The sequence below is a fragment of the Pongo abelii genome, chromosome 9 (genome assembly GCF_028885655.2).
Source record: "Pongo abelii isolate AG06213 chromosome 9, NHGRI_mPonAbe1-v2.0_pri, whole genome shotgun sequence".
NCBI lineage: Eukaryota > Metazoa > Chordata > Mammalia > Primates > Hominidae > Pongo > Pongo abelii.
In genome coordinates, this window is record NC_071994.2 from 12,770,467 (window position 1) to 12,788,624 (window position 18,158).

General features: G+C 44.0%; 1 protein-coding gene across 1 annotated transcript; it reads right to left on the bottom strand.

The window, feature by feature from the left end:
* Positions 1-14,130: 14,130 nt before the first annotated feature.
* On the bottom strand, positions 14,131-16,718 carry SCGB1D2 (secretoglobin family 1D member 2). The gene is made up of 3 exons (XM_002821667.3): positions 16,595-16,718; positions 15,464-15,651; positions 14,131-14,273 (listed from the first exon to the last, which is right to left on the bottom strand). The coding sequence occupies exons 1-3, from the start codon at positions 16,647-16,649 to the stop codon at positions 14,244-14,246; spliced, it is 273 nt and encodes a 90-aa protein (XP_002821713.2). The 5' UTR covers positions 16,650-16,718; the 3' UTR covers positions 14,131-14,243.
* Between the last annotated feature and the right edge of the window lie 1,440 nt (positions 16,719-18,158).

An 18,158-nucleotide genomic window follows, 5' to 3' on the forward strand; every position in this document is an offset into this window, starting at 1 on the left:
TGCTATCTTATTGTGGTTTTGATTTGCATCTCTCTGATAATTAGTGATGTTGAGCATTTTTTTGTATGTTCTTTTGGTCCCTTGTATGGTTTCTTTTGAAAAGTGTCTTTTCATGTCCTTTGCTCACTTTTTACTAGGGTTATTTGTGGGTTTCTTTTTTGATTGATTTGTTTACATTGCTTATAGAATCTGGTCATTAGTCCTTTGTCAGATGCATAATTTACAGATCGTTTCTCCCTTTCTGTAGGTTGTCTATTTACTCTGTTGACTGTTTCATTTGCTGGGCAGAAGTTTAGTTGAATTAAGTCCCACTTGTCAATTTTTTGTTTTCTTGCATTTGCCTTTGAGGACTTAGTCATAATTTCTTTTAGGACCATGAGTGGTGACTGGCAGGGAAGGTGTCTCACTGGTTTTCAGATGGAGTAATTCCAAAAGAGTAACTCCTAGGTTTTCTTCCAGAATTTTTGTTGGAGGTCTACATGTAAGTCTTTAATCCATTTGATGTTAAATTTTTATATGATGAGTGGTGGGGTCCAGTTTTACTCTTCTGCCTATGATTAGCCAGTTTTTCTGATATCATCTATTGAATAAAATATCACTTTCCCATTGTTTATTTTTGTTAACTTTATCAAAGATCAGTTGGTGGTAGATGTGAAGCTTTATTTCAGGGTTCTCTCTTCTGTTCCATTTGTCTATGTGTCTTTTTTTTTTTTTAAACCAGTGGCATGCTGTTTTGGTTACCATAGCCTTGTAGTATAGTTTGGAATCCAGTAATGTGATGTCTCTGACTTTGTTCTTTTTGTATACAATTGCTTTGGTTATTCAGGCTCTTTTTTGGTTCTACATGAGGTTTAGAATAGATTTTTTCTAATTCTGTGAAGAATAATCTTGGTAATTTGATAGGAATAGTGTTTAATCTGTAGATTGCTTTGAGCAGTATAGACATTTTAATGACATTGATTTTTCCAGTCCATGAGCATGGGATGCTTTTCCATTTGTTTGTGTCATCTATAATTTATTTCATTAGTGTATTATACTTCTTCTTGTAGAGATCCCTAACCTCATTGGTTAGATGTATTCCTAACACTACTTATTGCTATGTGAAATCTTCGACATTGATTTCATCCCTCTCTCTCTCTCTCTCCTACTCCTCCTTTCTACAGCATATCTTTCATTATCTTTCTAAAAAAAAAAGGGTCATTGTAAAAATAGCTTGGGAGGCCAGGCGCGGTGGCTCATGCCTGTAATCCCAGCACTTTGGGAGGCTGAGGTGGGCAGATCATGAGGTCAGGAGTTCGAGACCAGCCTGGCCAACATACTGAAACCCAATCTCTACCAAAAATACAAAAAATTAGCCAGGCATGGTGGTGGGCACCTGTAGTCCCAGATATTCAGGAAGCTGAGGCAGGAGAATCACTTGAACCTGGGAGGCAGGGGTTGCAGTGAGCCGAGATTGTGCCATTGCATTCCAGCCTGGGCCACAGAGTGAGGCTCCATCTCAAAAAAAAAAAAAATAGCTTGGGAAATTTTGCGTGACTGAAAATATCTTAATTCTATCTTCAAACTTAAATGAAAGTTGGCTGATTATAGAATTATAGGTAGAAAATTCTACAAATGTATATTTCTCCTTTACAGTTAAGTTTCTTGTGTTCACATCATTTTTATTCCACAGCTTGATATGTGTTCCTTCTAGACAAAAGATCCTTTCTTGAAAATAATGTTCCAGAATTTCACCTTGATTGTTTTTGGAGTGGAGAATAAGGGCCTTCTTAATTTAATTCTATATCCTTTATTTTGGGATGATTTTGCATGTTCTTTCTTCAATATCATGGTTCCCACCATTTTCTGTCTTTCTCATGGTGGAATTTTGTAATCAGAGATTGTGAATTAATTCTTCAAATTCTTCCTCTTACATTCATAGTTTTTTTTCTTTAATTTATCCTCCACATATATACTCTTTGTTATAATGTTTTAATTTGGTCTTTCATTATTCCATAAATTTTTCATCCAATGATACTTTTACTTTGCTGAAAGTCTTTGTTGCTTTTTCAGTGATTTTTAAAACATTGAGGAAATGAGAGATCTTAGTAGTGTGGTTTTTCTGAGACACATGACTGTATTCTATGAGATGAATCATCATAATGCCTAGAGAACCTAGACTAATCACAAAGGCATTTGGATTAATTGAGAGCTTTCATATCTTTGTTTTGCCTCTTTCTACACCCCAACAGTGAAGTGTCATACACCACAGGTAGGTACCATGGGAAGAATCAGTAGAAGTGTCAGGAGAGGAGAAAGGAGAGGCGTAATTTTGAGTCACTGTGAAGTTTTGATTATTGCACAGGTCTGCACATTTTAATTTCTGAATTGAGACACTGAGCAGTATTTTATAGAAAGAGGAGAGCCATTGAAGGTTTACTTTAAATAAGCCTATGAGAAAGATATAGTTTTGTTTTCACAACACTGAGTTTGTCTTGGAGTATTAGGTACATAATAAGCAAAAGTGATTTCAACAATAAAGCCTAGGCAGAGATAAGGAAAGCTTTGCAAAGAAAATAAAAAACATTTTGAGACCCTACATGAGCCAACAGGTGTGGGAGAGGCTGCAAGCAATAGAATCAAGAGACCGAGCACAAGTAAATCTTTTGTACCAGGTAAAGTTCAGTTTTCTTTTTATTTTAAGCCAGAGTTTGTTAAAAAATAGTTGATATTTTCAACAAGGAAGATATATAGAATGTGAATCAAGCAGAAAGTTGATAGCTAGAGATGTATTGTCTTTGGAGTGTTAATCGTTCTGGGAGAATATGTCCAATGAGGATTAAAATATGGGCCCGCTCAGCTTTCTATCACTTTCTTACCTTCTTATATTACCACTCAGACTGCCCCTGACTATAGAGCTGCAGACTGTAGAATCTGGCTTGATCTCACTTTGCACTTTTTTTTTTTTGTGGCAGAGTTCAGGTGGGAGTGTAGCCGCATGATCTTAGCTCACTGCTGCAAACTCTGCGTCCTGAGTTCAAGCCATTCTCTTATTTCAGTCTCCTGAGTAGCTGGGATTACAAGTGTGTGTCAACATGCCCAGATAATTTTTGTATTTTTTGTAGAGACAGGGTTTCACTGTGTTGACCAGGCTGGTCTCAATCTCCTGGCCTCAAGTGATTCTTCCGCCTTGGCCTCCCAAAGTGCTGGGATTACTTGTTACATGCATGAGCCACTAGGCCCAGCTGTCACCTCACTCTCTTTAACAGCAGCTCCAGAAGAAAATCATATGTAGCACAAAACTGATGTGACTAATTTTATAAATATAAGAGTAACACAAATGAATGGCCTACAATCCCAAGCTTTGGAGGGCTGAAGAGTTATAAGAGGAAGTCTTGTGTGTCATAACATTTGAGATCCAATTTCTTAGCAATGTTCATGAAAATGTCAAATAAAATATGAATAAAAAATCTATATTAATTACCAAATGGCAGGTACTGTTGTAAGCCTCTTTTAATCCCACAACCACCATCCTATGATCCAGATGACCGTAATATTGATTGTAAATGAGGGACACTTTTGCGAATGAGAGGGAAACCTAAATGGGTGGGATGCCAGGACAACAATGTAAACCAGGACTGTCCTGAGCAAATGAATTTGTGGTCACCATGCTGTAAGGTGGCAGATTATTCAACCTCAGCTGCAGGAGACAGGACACAGAGATTCCATAGAACTTGATGGGACACAACCAGGAGGAGGCAGAACCAGGATATGAAGTCAGGCGTTGTGGCTCCACAGGCTTCTCTCAACATTATTTCACTACTTAGCTGGACCCTGAGGGACCCATGCATCATGGCTCAGGTGGGTGCTGGTGTCCATGACTCTGCTGCCCTATGTGAACTCTGGGTTTTTTTTTTTTTTTTTTTTTGAGATGGAGTCTCACTCTGTTGCCCAGGCTAGAGTGCAGTGGTGTGATCTCGGCTCACTGCAAGCTCTGCCTCCCGGGTTCAGGCCATTCTCCTGCCTCAGCCTCCCAAGTAGCTGGGACTACAGGCACCCACCATCATGCCTGGCTAATTTTTTTGTATTTTTAGTAGATGGGGTTTCACCGTGTTAGCCAGGATGGTCTCGATCTCCTGACTGCATGAACCACCCACCTCGGCCTCCCAAAGTGCGTGAACTCTGGGTTTATTTCTGCACAAGCCCCATAGCTTTTTGCTTGGAACCTTTTCTCCCTGTGGACATGCCTCCTCCATTGCCCTTGACTCAGTCACTCTGGGTTGAACTACTTCATTCATTCCTAAAGGCACATCAAGGACCACACATGTAGAGAGCTGAAGGCCTGTGGGTCGTGACCAACTCAGCATTCCACTGGAGGCTATATGATCAAACAGCAAACTGTTTATCATGAATGCAGGATGTGGGGAAACTCGCTATTGCACCTGCCACCAGAAGGTTTGCTGAGGGCAATCACCCCCTGGTGCCATGCTCCTTGATGTTATCTACTTTGACATCTAGAGCCTACTGTTTGAAGGATGCAGTCTTGCAAGTTAAGGCAGGTTTTGCCTAAAATTAGTCCATGTATCCTGCTGGTAAATGTCCCCAAATGCCAGTGGAACTTTGATAGGTTTGTCTAATGTAATTTTTTTTCTGACTGGGAGATCTAATCCTGCACTTCCTGGTGTTCCTGGAGTGAGGGAATCAATGCTTCTCCTGGGACCCATCCCTGAAACAGGGTTGTGGTCTGTACTGGGAATGCCCTCATTGAGGTGCCCTGGTCCAGACCCCTTCTCATTTTCTGATGGGGGGGTGCCATTTTGATGAAATTTTGAGTGGCATTCATTAGCCCAATGATTTTCTTTGTTACAGCAAGGACAGAGTCCTGGGGTTTTTTCCACTGGTGGGGGAACTGCATTATAAGACCTTTTCTGTCCTGAGATCTGGCAGCATTCCTTTTTAAAATGTCCAGTTTTTCCACAATTATAACATTTTCATACTTTTGGGCTTAATCCTTGGCTCCTTTCAGATTTGTCAATTACTAAATTAGCTATTGCTTGAGCTAAAATTGCAGAGCAATGAAGCTCAGTTCCTACATCCTGACAAGCTCTGAGAAAATTTCCCAAGTTTTTTGTACACCTCACAGGGGCCAGTGCACATTTACAATCCTCATTTGAATTCTCAAAAGCTAAAGATAAGGTTAGCATTTCTGCAGCAGTGGTGTGAAGAGTTTGACACTTCACTACTGCTTGTAATCTTGAAAGAAATTGTGCATAGGGCTTCTGTGACCCTTGCATTATATGTAGAAAGGATTGTACTGGGACTCCATCTTCAGGAATTGTGGCCAAGGCACATTTAGAGGCCTGTGCACACTGCTGATAAGCAGGGTCTGGGAGTGCCATTTGATGTTCCAGGTCTGAATAAGGACCATTACCTAAGAGCATATCTTCTGTAATGTCTCCGTGTCCAGCAGCATGGTTCTGTCTAGCCTGGTCTGCACACATTTCTTGCCAATTTAAATTTCATGTCAGATATGCACTAGCAGACCAACAAGTTCGAGCCAAGTGTTTTACATCAAAGGTTAGAAGCTGCATAGCACCAAATACAGATTCTAGCAATCCTAAAGTGAATGGGCTCTGTACCCCATTATTAACTACACTAGTTTTTAATTCCTTCAACAACTTAAACTCTATGGGGGGTGTCTTCATGAGTACACTGCAGTGGATTATTTGGATCATGCCTTATGGAAATAGGAAAAACACAAGGTCCTAAGGGCTCTCTAGCTATGGCAGCAGAGCGTAACGTTCTTTGTATTGAGTTCTCTATTTCTGCTACTGAAGGAGGTGGTACAGATATTTCTGCTATTGGAGGGGTGGTATAGGCCAATTTTTATCCTCCCTCTTCTGTTTTTTATTTTCAATTGGTGCTGTGGGTGGGACAAAAGATTCCTTCAGATTTTTAGACTTAACATGACTCCTGCTGTCCAGCAGAATAAGAAGGAGATAATGGTAGGAGAGTATGGACCAAACTCCAAGTGGAGAAAAAAGAATCAACTTTAAGACCTTTTTGATGAGCCTGTTTTAATCCTTCTCCTGCTCTGTCCCAATTTTCCACATCAAGAGTGCCTGCCTGTGAAAACCATGGGTTATGCATAATAACCTTCTGCAGAAACTTAGTGTCTGTGAATTAACCTGAGCTCCAAACTGTCTCAACAGAACTTTAAGAAACTGCACATAATGTTTTTCTTCAATAGACAAATTCTGTCCCATGTTACCCTGATTCAGAAAACTTCCCTTTCCCGGTACTTCTTTAGAGCACTGACCTTGTTTCTTTCCCAGGACCTCTTTAGGGCACTGATCAGTACCTCTTTAGGGCATTGGCTTTATGTCCACTGCTGGCAGACTCATCCCAGGGTCCCCGTTCATCTTGTCAACTTCAGTTCCTCTGCTCCAGCAGAACTTTTTTGTTCACTTCCTTGAAGTCCCTGTTCAGGCACCATGTTGATGCAGCCCCAATCCCTGTTGGACTGAACAAAGGGGGATGAACACAGGAATAAAGATAAAGACAAGACAGTATATTTGGAAGAAGGGGGTCAGGGGGCTCCTTGCTTCTAGTGAACAAGGGCCCTAAGCTTTTACAGCCCATTTTACACCTATTTACTAGGTAAAAGAGATAGCGAGAAGGGGGGATGGTTGTCTGTCAGCAGCTTGATTTATAGCAGGCTTGCAAGACTGCATTCTTCAAACAGTAGGCGCTAGATGTCCCAGTAGATAACCTCAAGAAGCATGGCACCAGTGAGTGATTGCCCTCAGCAAACCTTCTGGTGGCAGGTGCAGTCACAAGTTTGCCCACATCCTGCATTCATGATAAACAGTTTGCTGTTTGATCATATAGCCTCCAGTGGAATGCTGAGTTAGTTGGTCGCGACCCATGGGCCTTCGGCTCTCTACACATGCAGATCTTGTGTTCTTTGCTGACCCCTGCATCTCCAGGGATCTCCTCCTTCACAGGACCCTGTGGCTCTCTGTGGGCAGCTCCCTTCTGACATCTCCAGATCCCTGATGTTGACTCCTCCTCTCTGTTCATGCTCCTTGAGAGCAAGTCCTGTGCACATCCTCTCTTTGCATGGCAACATCATACGGTATGTGCCTAATGAACAGTTTTTAATTGATTTTTCAGAGCAGAATTTGCTGTTTGCAAGAGTTCACTGATGATATTACATGTTTTGTTATAGAGTGTATTTAGAAATAGGTGCTCATCTACATTTGAATCTTTAGTAAAGGCAGGGATCAGATGCAACACTAACCACACATCACGGTCACATTCTGGACACTAACACCGATGATGTGCTTTCTTGGGTGAGGACTTTGGGATCAGGGTGGGAGGAAATCAGCTAAAAGAAGAGGTATTTGGAGACTGTACCACCAGTGCCTAGGCCACCTCAGTGTCCTTTTTCCCCAAAAGTGACTGTTACCATAACAGCATATGACTTGGATTTACCTAATGTGTTTGGACCAGAAGCTGAATTTGGAAGCAGAGCCAGAATCAGGTGTCAGCCCCTGGCTAATTCTCCTTGGCTCCCTCACCTTTACCCAACCTGACATTTCCCTATAGTATGTGGTTAAAAGTTAATCCTGTACATGTGTGACTGCTGATTTGGTTCTTCAAATATCTGCACTAACATTTTCATCATCAAGTTGGTATTTGTTTTATTTTCAATGCCACTATTTTCTTGTACCTGTAGTAATTCCACCTTTGTGAAAGTCTAATCATTAGAAGTATTAGTAGAGTTGTATAGCAGAACTGACAAGGTTTCCCACTCCAAAGCAGTGACTTTCAACTAGGACACATCTACTCCCAACTTTCCCCATCCCTGGAGATGTTTTTGGTTGTCACAGCTGTATGGCAGCCCAGATACTATTGGAATCAAGTTGGCAGAGACCAGGGGTTCTGCTGAACCTCCTACAATGCACAGGACAGATCCCACAGGAAAGGATTACTTGCCCTCTATGTCACTACTGCTAAGATTGAGAAACCCTGTGCTACAGAAATATCTGTGAGCCTTCAAGATGCCAAAAGGAGTGTGGGCATCTTTGTCCTCCAGGGGGCTGGCTCAGCCTTCTGTCCATGCCTTTGCCCAGGCTGCTCCATGCACCTGGAGACCCTGCTTCCTCTGCCTGCCATCCTCATCTTCTCAGTGCTTCATGGTCCAACTCAGCCATCACCTCTTCTGCAAGCCTTCCTTGATATTTCCTTGAATGTCTGCAGGCTTTTAATTTGTGTAGTAAGATCTCATCTCAGTGATATACATTGTGTCTTTCTTTAGTTCTACATCCTGTCTCCCCATTCAACTTGCTAATTGATTCTTTAAGGAAATTCATTCGTTCTTTCAATAAAATATACTATCTTCCTCCATGGTACGGTGTGGTGTAGATTCTGCTTTGACCTGAGGCCATTTGCAGCTTCTTAACTTCTTTTTGCCAAATTATCTCCTCTCTGCCCACTTTTTTGCCCCTTTTCTTCTATGCTTTCTTTCCTTTTTATTTGTTTTCCAACATCCTTTTTTTTACAGTTTTAATTTTTAAAAAGTTGATATAGATGCATGTTTTGAAAAGGAATATAATGCAAAAAAAGTGTTTTATTAAAAGTGATTATTCCTTGCCCTTCCTCTGCAGACCTCCCAGTCCTGTTCTCACTTTCAGCTTGTTTTCCTGTGGGGGTATTTCTGTGTTCTCAATAATCTTTTCTTGCTGTTCTGTTGATGTATCCAGTAACTCCTGTTATAATCCCTGTGTATCCAATCCCACATCTTTGCCTTTCTTGTTCTACTTCTTTTTGGTGGAGCATATCCTCCAACAACTTTCTGAAAAGAAGTTCATTGGTGATAAAATGTTTGAAGATTTGCATGCCTGAAAACATCTTTATTTTGTCTTCATGCTTGAATAATTGTAGCCTGGATGTAGATTCACATCTGTGTAGAATTACAGGTTGAAATACTCTGAATTCTGAGTGTTACTGCTCTGCCTTCCTGTTCTTGTGTTGGTTCCATTATTATTCCCCATTCTTGTAAGTGTCTCACTGTTTCTTTAAAAAAAAAAAAGTGGGGGGCTTTTATTTAAGATGATGTTCCAAAATATGATCAAAATTGTTTTGGTATGGGAAATCAGTGGATTTCTATAGATTTTTCAATCTTTTTATTCTAGAAAATTACCTTTTACTATTGCATTGGTGGCTTTCTACTCACCACGATCTCTCTTGTTCTGGAATTCTTTTAGTTGCCACATAATGAATTCATCCTCCAGCCTTCTTATCATTTAATTTTTTCTGTAACTTTTCAACTACACATATATTACTTTTTGTTAACAGTATTTTGATTTTCCTTCCAGTTCTTTTATTAATTTTTCTAGCTATCATATTTTTAATTCCTCTAGAGTTCTTTGTTGTTATCTGAATACTTGTTAAATCATCAAAGGAAGGAGGGATCTAGGTAATGTGGGCTTTCAGAAGCACTTGTGGAACTGTCCGGGACACAAAGCATCTGACAGACCCAGAGAGCCCGAACCAATCACAAAACAGGGCAAGTCAATTCAGAACTTTCTGATTTCCTTCTCTCTCCTCTTTTCCTAGATTCTAACTCTGTCAGTAACCATGGTTAGTTCATTGGGAGAGAATAGATGGAAGTATAAAGAAAGAAAGAAAGGAAGAAAACAACATGTATTCTTAAACAATGTGAGGTTGTGATTATTACAAAAACTTGAATATTCTAATTTATGAATTGAGATATTGAGCTTTATTTCATTAAAAGAAAATTGAGATCCATTTAAGATGTACTTTAAAGATGCCTATAACAAAACCCAAGCTTTGTTATCAGAATATTGGGCTTATCAGGCCAGGCACGGTGGCTCACGCCTGTAATCCCAGCACTTTGGGAGGCCGAGGTGGGTGGATCACCTGAATTCAGGAGTTCGAGACCAGCCTGACCAATATAGAGAAACCCCATCTTTACTAAAAAATACAAAATTAGCTGGGTGTGGTAGTGCATGCCTGTAATCCCAGCTACTCAGGAGGCTGAGGCAGGAGAATTGCTTGAACCCAGCCTGGGCAACAAGAGCGAAACTCCATCTCAAAAAAAAAAAGAAAAGAATATTGGGCTTATCATAAAATGCCAGATGGATCATAGGGACAAGATATTTGAGAAAAAGAGCCTAGGCAGAGATTGATAATATTTGTCCAGGGGGGAAATTATGAGACTCTACTTAGTTCAGTGGTCGTGGAGACAGCCTTAAGGGGTAAAAGTCTGGAGACCCTGAATGAGTGAATCCTACATCCTTGGTAAACTTCAATCTCAGGTTTCTGGACTAGATTTTCTTAGAAATTGTGATACCTTCATCAAAGAAGCAATCCAGGAGGTGAATCAATGAGAGCATGGACTTGGAGAGAAGTGCTGACTGTGGGATGCCGACAGGTCTGGGGGCAGGGCGTGTCCAGAGGTAAAATATAGGCCCAGCTCCCCTTCACAGATATCTTCCTGCTGCCTCCCAGACAGCAGCAACCCTTAGAGTTTTTTGTTTGTTTGTTTTTTGTTTTTTTTTTTTTGATTGTGTGTGCCTTTTTTTTCTTTTTTGACGGAGTCTTACTCTGTCTGGCTGGAGTGCAGTGGCGCGATCTCGGCTCACTACAACCTCTGCTTCCTTGGTTCAAGCAATCCTCTTGGTTCAGCCTCCCAAGTAGCTGGGACTACGGGTGTGCACCACCATACCCAGCTGATTTTTGTATTTTTAGTAGAGACAGGGTTTCACCATGTTGGCCAGGATTGTCTCGATCTCTTGATCTCGTGATCCACCTGCCTCAGCCTCCCAAACCGCTGGGATTACAGGCGTGAGCCACAATGCCCTGCCCTTTTCAAACCATTTTTAAGTGTATAATTCAGTGGCCTTAAAGGCATTCACAACGTTTCACAATATTCCTTCCCAGAAAATTATTATCATCCCAATCAGGAACTCAATAGCCCTTAAATAATGACTCCTAATGCCCTCCCTCCCTGCCCCAGCCTGTGCAGTCTTACTGAATTTCATGTCACACTCTTTTAATAGCAACTCAGGAAGGAAAACCTTACCACAGATGATCCCTATGTGATTAGCTGTATAGTAGTGAAAAGAGTGAGCACTTTGCAATCCCCAATCTTTAAAAGTGATGAAAGTAGCTAAGGAAAAGGCCTCCAGGTCACAGCCCTGGTGATGCTGTGAGTCCTGTGAGTATCACAAGGGACTCTAGTCCCAGATATTGCCTCCCCAGGTCACTGGATGACTGCATCCATAGAGCTGAAGGCACAAGAACAGGGACTGCAGGAGCTCTACTTGCACAGAAATAGACACATATACACTAGATGGAGCCTGGGCATCACTTGATTTCGACAGCTTCCCAGTGGATTCCAAAACAGAGCCAGGGTTGAGGACCACTGGGTAGGGCATTCGTCATTCTCATGTTCATTAGTGGGAACAATCTTGGACCTTCTTGGGCACTTGTGAGGATGAAGTGAGAGAGAACTTGGAATTCTTCCAACAAAATGCATATCAGGATGATCAATGACTAGAAACTTCTAGTAGTTGTAAGCATTATAATAATGATTGCTATAATTTGTTGAGTGTTTTATAGTATTAAAGTATTTAATATGTTCTCACAACAATGCTGTGATATGCATCCTATATCACAGAAAGGTAAACTGATAATAAAAGAGGAATGTCTATACATGGGGGTGCACATGTGTATAAAGATAAAATATAAGGTGTGGATATCCGAGACGGCTTTGCAGAGGTGGAGGCATGTGAAGTGGATTCTATAGATGAGGTTGTCAGATGTCATAGTGAGAGATGGCTATACAGGGAAAGGGAGAACCCTATGCACTTATGCAAGGGTGTGACTCACATGAAGCCTGAAAAATGAGATATAAACAAGTATGGCTGAGCACAGAGTGCCCCAGGGAGAGGAGAGGAGGAGACAAAGGCTCCCAGAAGCAGGTCTTGCAAGTCCTTTTGTGCAACACAAGGGTGTGGACTCATTCCTCCAGCAGTTTCCTCTCTGGTTTTCTCCCAGTGATTTGAGAGCTCCATAAATCCTTGTATCTGTCACACACAGCAGCATGCTATGCCTGCTGATAGTAAGTTTGATATATCTAGGTTCTATTTTTAAATGTACATAATTTCTGGTGATTAAAATACAAATTTCTTTTAAAGGCAATGTTTAATTAATAATAACTGTTATCTACTCTTCTGCCAATTGTGTAATGGTGACTATTATCATATAAAGATGGGCTTGGGGTAAAAAATAATTTCTCTTACTTGAAACACTTGAGAACCAGTGCGCTCTGGTCATTTAGAGTTGTTGAAAAGAGAATAGGATCACGTTTTAAGTTTAGGAGACTTACTTTGGCATGAATGAGGAGGATGTATTGTAGGAAGGGTTCATAGAGGCTGCAAGACAGTGTAGGAGAATTTGGCCAGAGCTGGGGAGGACATAGACCAGACTGTGATATGATTGTGTGATGGGAAAGAAGGAACTCGCAAAGGTGATTCTGGGGCAATGGAGGGAATAGAACATAGTGCACTGTTAGGAGTCAGGACGGAGGGGAGCTGTCGTTGGCTGCCTCATGCCCACCCTGAAAGATACCCACATCCTAGTCCCTGAAATCTGTGAATGTTCCATTATATGACAAAAAAAGCACTTGGCAGACACGATCAAGTATAATGAGATGGGGTGTTATTCTGAATAATCTGCAGGGTCCCAAAACCAAACCTCTGTATTTTGTGATTAAAAGTCAGGGTGGTAGCTCACGTCTGTAATCCCAGCACTTTGGGAGGCCGAGATGGGTGGATCACGAGGTCAGGAGATCAAGACCATCCTGGCTAAAATGGTGAAACCCCGTCTCTACTAAAAATACAAAAAATTAGCCAGGCATTGTGGCGGGTGCCTGTAGTCCCAGCTACTCAGGAGGCTGAGGCAGGAGAATCTCTTGAACCCAGGAAGTGGAGGTTGCAGTGAGCCGAAATTGTGCCACTGTGCTCCAGCCTGGGCGACACAGCAAGACTCCATCTCAAAAAAAAAAAAAAAAAAAAAAGCCAATGTGGGTGGGGTTGACATAGAAAGAAAAGAAGGGAACATATCATGGAGGCAGAGGTTGGACTGATGTGGCCACAGGACCAGACAATTATTAGCCCAGAAGCCAGAAGCAACCCTTAGTGAATTCCCCACAAGATTCCCCAGAGGGAGCAGAGCCCTGCTGCCCCCTGACGTCTTCACAGTGATACTAACGTTGGACTTCTGACCCCCAGAGATGCCTGAGAATCAGTCGTTTTAAGCCACAAAATTTGCAGATTTTTGTTCCAGTAGTCACAGGACACCAAGCAGGGAAACTGTGGCGTCTCTCTGTGTCCTGGTCAGGGGACTTGCTGGGTGGGTGCCTTAGCCTGGATGGGCTCATGGAAGGGAGAACAGGCTGGGGGCAGACCCTGTGCTGTTTTACGTCCTGCTCCTGAAATGACTGTGGAGTGCGCACTGGGAGCTGTCCAGTTGGCGGGGGGTGCTGGTCTCTGGAGCTCTTGGGAGAGCTTGAGGAAGGAAGCGTTCGCCTCCGGTGCTGGTGTGTGATGCAGACACTGAGGGGTGCTCTGAGTGTGGGGAGTAAAACAATGTGAACTCCAGGTTGAAACCTGAAGAGGCCCCCAAATTGTGATAAGTGGAAAATAAAGTATACTGGACATGACAGAGGAGAGAAAGCATAGTGCAGAGAGAGCACCAAGCAGGCTGACTGTGGGTCTGAGGGGACATCAGAGTAAAGTCAGTGATGGGTGGGAACCCCCAGCCTGGATATCCATTCAGGCTGGGGGTTCTCTCAGTATAAGACCAGCAGGAACATTTCAATTCCTGTGTCCTCGTTACCATGGTTTTTATTCACGGCTGCAGGATGGGAAATCTGTAAGGAATGCAGGATAATTCCTACCAAATATTCCCCTCTGTGACACCCGCACTCAGGCCCCATTAGTAACAGGACACTGGTTCTCTGGAGTTAATTATCACCCACAGCAAAGGGCCACTCCACTATGGAAACCACCCTGTACTCAAGGCTTGAGACTGCAGGATTATAACAACACCAGTGGAGACGTGGAGAGCAAGTGATTTATTAAAGCAAGACGTTGAAACCTTTACATTCTGCAGTGAAGATCAGAGTATCATTGAAAGACAGTGGAAACCAGGATGAAAGTTTTTACATGTCACACACTACATTTCTTCACTATTTTCACCTAAAGTAGAAAAAGAAAAAAGAAGGTGGGGTCAGTCATGCTGCTGCTGGAGATGACAGGCTCACATCCAAGAGGCCAGTGGGATTCTGCCCCCAAAGGCAATTGGAAGGGCAGAGGCAATAACTCAGTTTGGGAAACTGAGGCCTAGACCTGGTGGCCTCACAGCACCCATGCCGGTGATGGAGCAGCCTTTCCTTGCCAGGCCAATAGCCCTGGGGGGACCCAGGAGTGAGGCCCAGGGTCCTCATGGAAGGAAGCGATGAGGGGTGGACAGAGCAGCAATAGGTTATTGTCTGGGCTGTCCCAGGGCTTGGAGTCTCCTGCTTCCTGCAATGAGGGACCCAGGACTGAGAGGTTGGTCAGGGCTGAGAAGGCTTCTGAGAAGCTTGGCTTCCAGGAGACTCCAGCCTCCCCATGTGGGAACTCTGCCTCAGGGCCTGAGCACCTCTCAGTCCTGAGCCTGCAGCTTCCATGAGTACTTGCAGCTAAACCTCAGGACAGCAACCCAGAGGCAGCCAGGCAGAGAGGCCCCTGGAAAACCTCTGATTTCTTGAGAAAGACAGAGTGAGAACATCCCGTTTCCATGGCACTGCAGGAGGTAGACTAGCTAGGGTCTTGGACCACTGGCCATGGTCAGGAGAGCATCGTGGGTGAGGAGGGGAGCGTGTGGTCTCAGGAGCTGGGAGGGCTCCTTCCTGGTTCTGCAGAAGCTGCAGAGAAGCCCAGCCTGCCAGTGCTACATCTGCAGGAGCCCCTGCTCTGTGTCCCTCCCTGCCTTCCTCTCCCTGTTCCAGGCTCCCACGCTCCCCAGTACATTCCACAGTGACTGTGTTCATTGCATGAGGGCAGTTTGGTCTCAGGAAAGCTCCCAGCAGTGAGGCAGCCATGCTTGGCCCTTTACCATTTCTGCCTGGGCCCGGGCTCACTCCCCGTGTCCTCAGCACATTCTGGGGGCATGGCATCCAGGCAGGTGACATGAGAAGGAGGAACATGCAGGAGGCTGTGTGCAGCTGAGTTGAATTCTGCAGGTGAAATGTAGCACCCACCCTGTGGCCCCGGGTGACCTACTCAAGAGGTGACCAGCAAGGCAGCTGCCCACCACCTGTGTCCCCCACAGAGCAGCAAGCTGACCTCACTTCATACTGTGCAGCTGACCAGAAGCCTTGACAAATAAAGGAGAAAGAAATTACCAGGACTTCTGCAATGAGGGCTCGTTTCTGAAGGGACATCTGATCCGTGCATCTCTTCACTCCTGACTTGGCTGCAACAGCTTCCGGAGGGGCATCAAATTTGGCAAGACTTAACTTGAACAGAGGTTCACTAAGGAAGAAGAAGTCTAACAGCTCAGAAGCAAGAGCTGGGCAGACCTCGGCATTGGCTGCAGCACAAGAATAAAAATATAGTTGATGTTAGGAAAGTCAATTTTTCTCTTTGGCTCCCTGATGTTAGACCAGACAGGATCCCCTGGGTTGTATGTTCACATACCTTTGTTGTGCTGATGACAATGCCAGACCGTCCAGGTGTGACTTCCTCAAGGTCTCACAATAAAGGAAAGCACTTTATATCAACAGCTAAACTCTCTTTTTTTTTTTTGTGACAGTGTCTGCCTTTGTCACCCAGGCTGGAATTCAGTAGCTCAATCACGGCTCACTGCAGCCTCTACCTCCTGGCTCAAGCAATATCCCCATCTCAGCCCCCCAAGTAGCTGAGACTACCGGTGCATGTCACCACGTCCGGCTGATTTTTTGTATTTCTTTTGGTAAAGCTGGAGTTTCACCACATTTCCTAGGCTGGACTCAAACTCCTGAGCTCAAGCAATCCACTCTCCTTGACCTTCCAAAGTGCTAGGATTACAGGCATGAGCTCCCATGTTCAGCCCACAGCTAGGCTCTTTTGACAGTATTAATCTTTCTTACTCCATTCTCATAGCCACTCCTGGCAGAAGCACTAACTACCAGTGATAGGAGGAGGCTCAGGAAGGGTGAGCATTGTGCCCAAGGTCAAAGGGCTGGGAAGTGGCAGAGCCCAGATTCACCCCAGACCTCACATTACATCATCTGACACAGATCCCACCCAGGAGTGAAGCTCAGGCAGAAGAATTCCGAACATTTGCCTCCACTGATTTTCAATAAAACTTCCTAGGTGCTGGGGAGTAGAAGAAATAGCTCTGAACTTGATGAGCGGCTTGTTCAACAAGCACAGAAAAAGGTTTGGAATTTTGGTTTTGTGCAGATCCTAACCCCAGCCTGAATAGGTGACCTGGTGCTCAGAAGACGGTGCTTCCCAGGGGCTGGTGCTGGACTCATGACTGATGTACTCACCCTGGTAGCAGCAGAGGGCCAGCGTGACCAGCAGGAGACACACCGACAGCTTCATGGTGGCTTGTTCTGCTGTGAGCTCAGCTTTCACAAACAATGAGTGATTTGGACTCCACCCCAGGAGCCTGTGGAGCTGCAGAGCCCAGGGCTATTTGTACCTAGGGAGTCTAGCTGGTATCGGTCATGAGGCCTGGCTCCCAGCCCATCCCTCCTTCCCAGGGCTGCTGCCATCCATCAGTGTCACCTCCCCACACCTCCCTGCCCCCTGACTGGGGCAGAGCACAGGAGGGTAGCCCTGCAGGAACTCTGCTCTGTGCTCCAGGTGAATGTTCAGGCACCTCTGGAAATATTCCTGGGATTCTCAGTTTCCTTCTGAGGTTTTGCTGATTATTTTTCTTCTTTGTATCAGTTCAAGGGCACAGGTGAATTCTGACTTTGGAAGGCACAGGAAGCTGGAAGGCTGTGTTCTGGTTATGGGAGAGCAGGGACATAAGGAAACCATGTTTTGATCCCCCTGCATATCTGACAACCAGCAGGCTTGTTTCAGTTGCACATTGAGCAAGTCTAATCCTTCCCCTCAGCCCCTTCGATCACCGCCATGTTCACTGCATAGGTACCTAAAACCTAGTTCAATGCATCCTACCTTTGGAGGATTTTCTGGGGAAAAGCAACTGCTACACCTGTTCTCTAGCCTGTCTCACTCCCAAATCTTAGTCTTGTTTATGAGTGCAGCTATAAATATGACCAAGATCCACATTTTCTCTCTATGAAGAGCAAGCTTTCTGTGATGTGTAGCCACCCACATCTTATCTTAGGGTTGATCTGATGATTAAGCCACCTAACTTTTTCCAAAGTAGCTTTTGGAGTGTCCAGAGCTAATCATGCATCAGACAGGTGATGAGAGTTCTTTGCTCTGGGGCTCCAGGAGGGGAAGATGATGGAAAAGAAGAGACAGATGAACAGGGTGGGTGATCACTTCCCCCTAACCCCTAGGCTCAAGTTTTCCACTTCAAATCTAGCTATGCTGCCTGAGCCAATCCCATTTTTAATAGAAAGTGAAGGAAGCCTCCAGACAAAGCAATACACACCCTCCTGCCCTCCCACTGTGATGCCTTCGTGTGGTGTGAGCAGGAAATCAATCATCAGAAATTTCTCTCCTTAAATGAACTTACATTTGAGAGGAGTCACAGCCTAGGCCCGAGCTTTCCATTCACAGCTGTGCAATCGAATCACTTGGAGCTTTTAAAATATACTGACTCCCCAGATTTCTCTCTCTGGGGATTTTGATTCAGTAGCTTTGGGTTGACTCCCTGATTCCCATACTGTTTAAACTGCTGTGGTGTTGCTGATGGGCAGGAGGGCTGAAAACCACACAGAAAGACCTGTATGTAAAGAGGGGGCCTTATGGGCTGTGTCATCAGAGACACCTTGGCAGGTTTGTTTGAGCCCCAGCTGAGGGCAACAGTGGCTCTCACTTCCATCACACAGGATCATGAGGAAATCCCTGAGCCAGCTCTGCCGCCACCACCAAGGAGTGGGACGGCCAGTAATGAGGCTCACAGATACG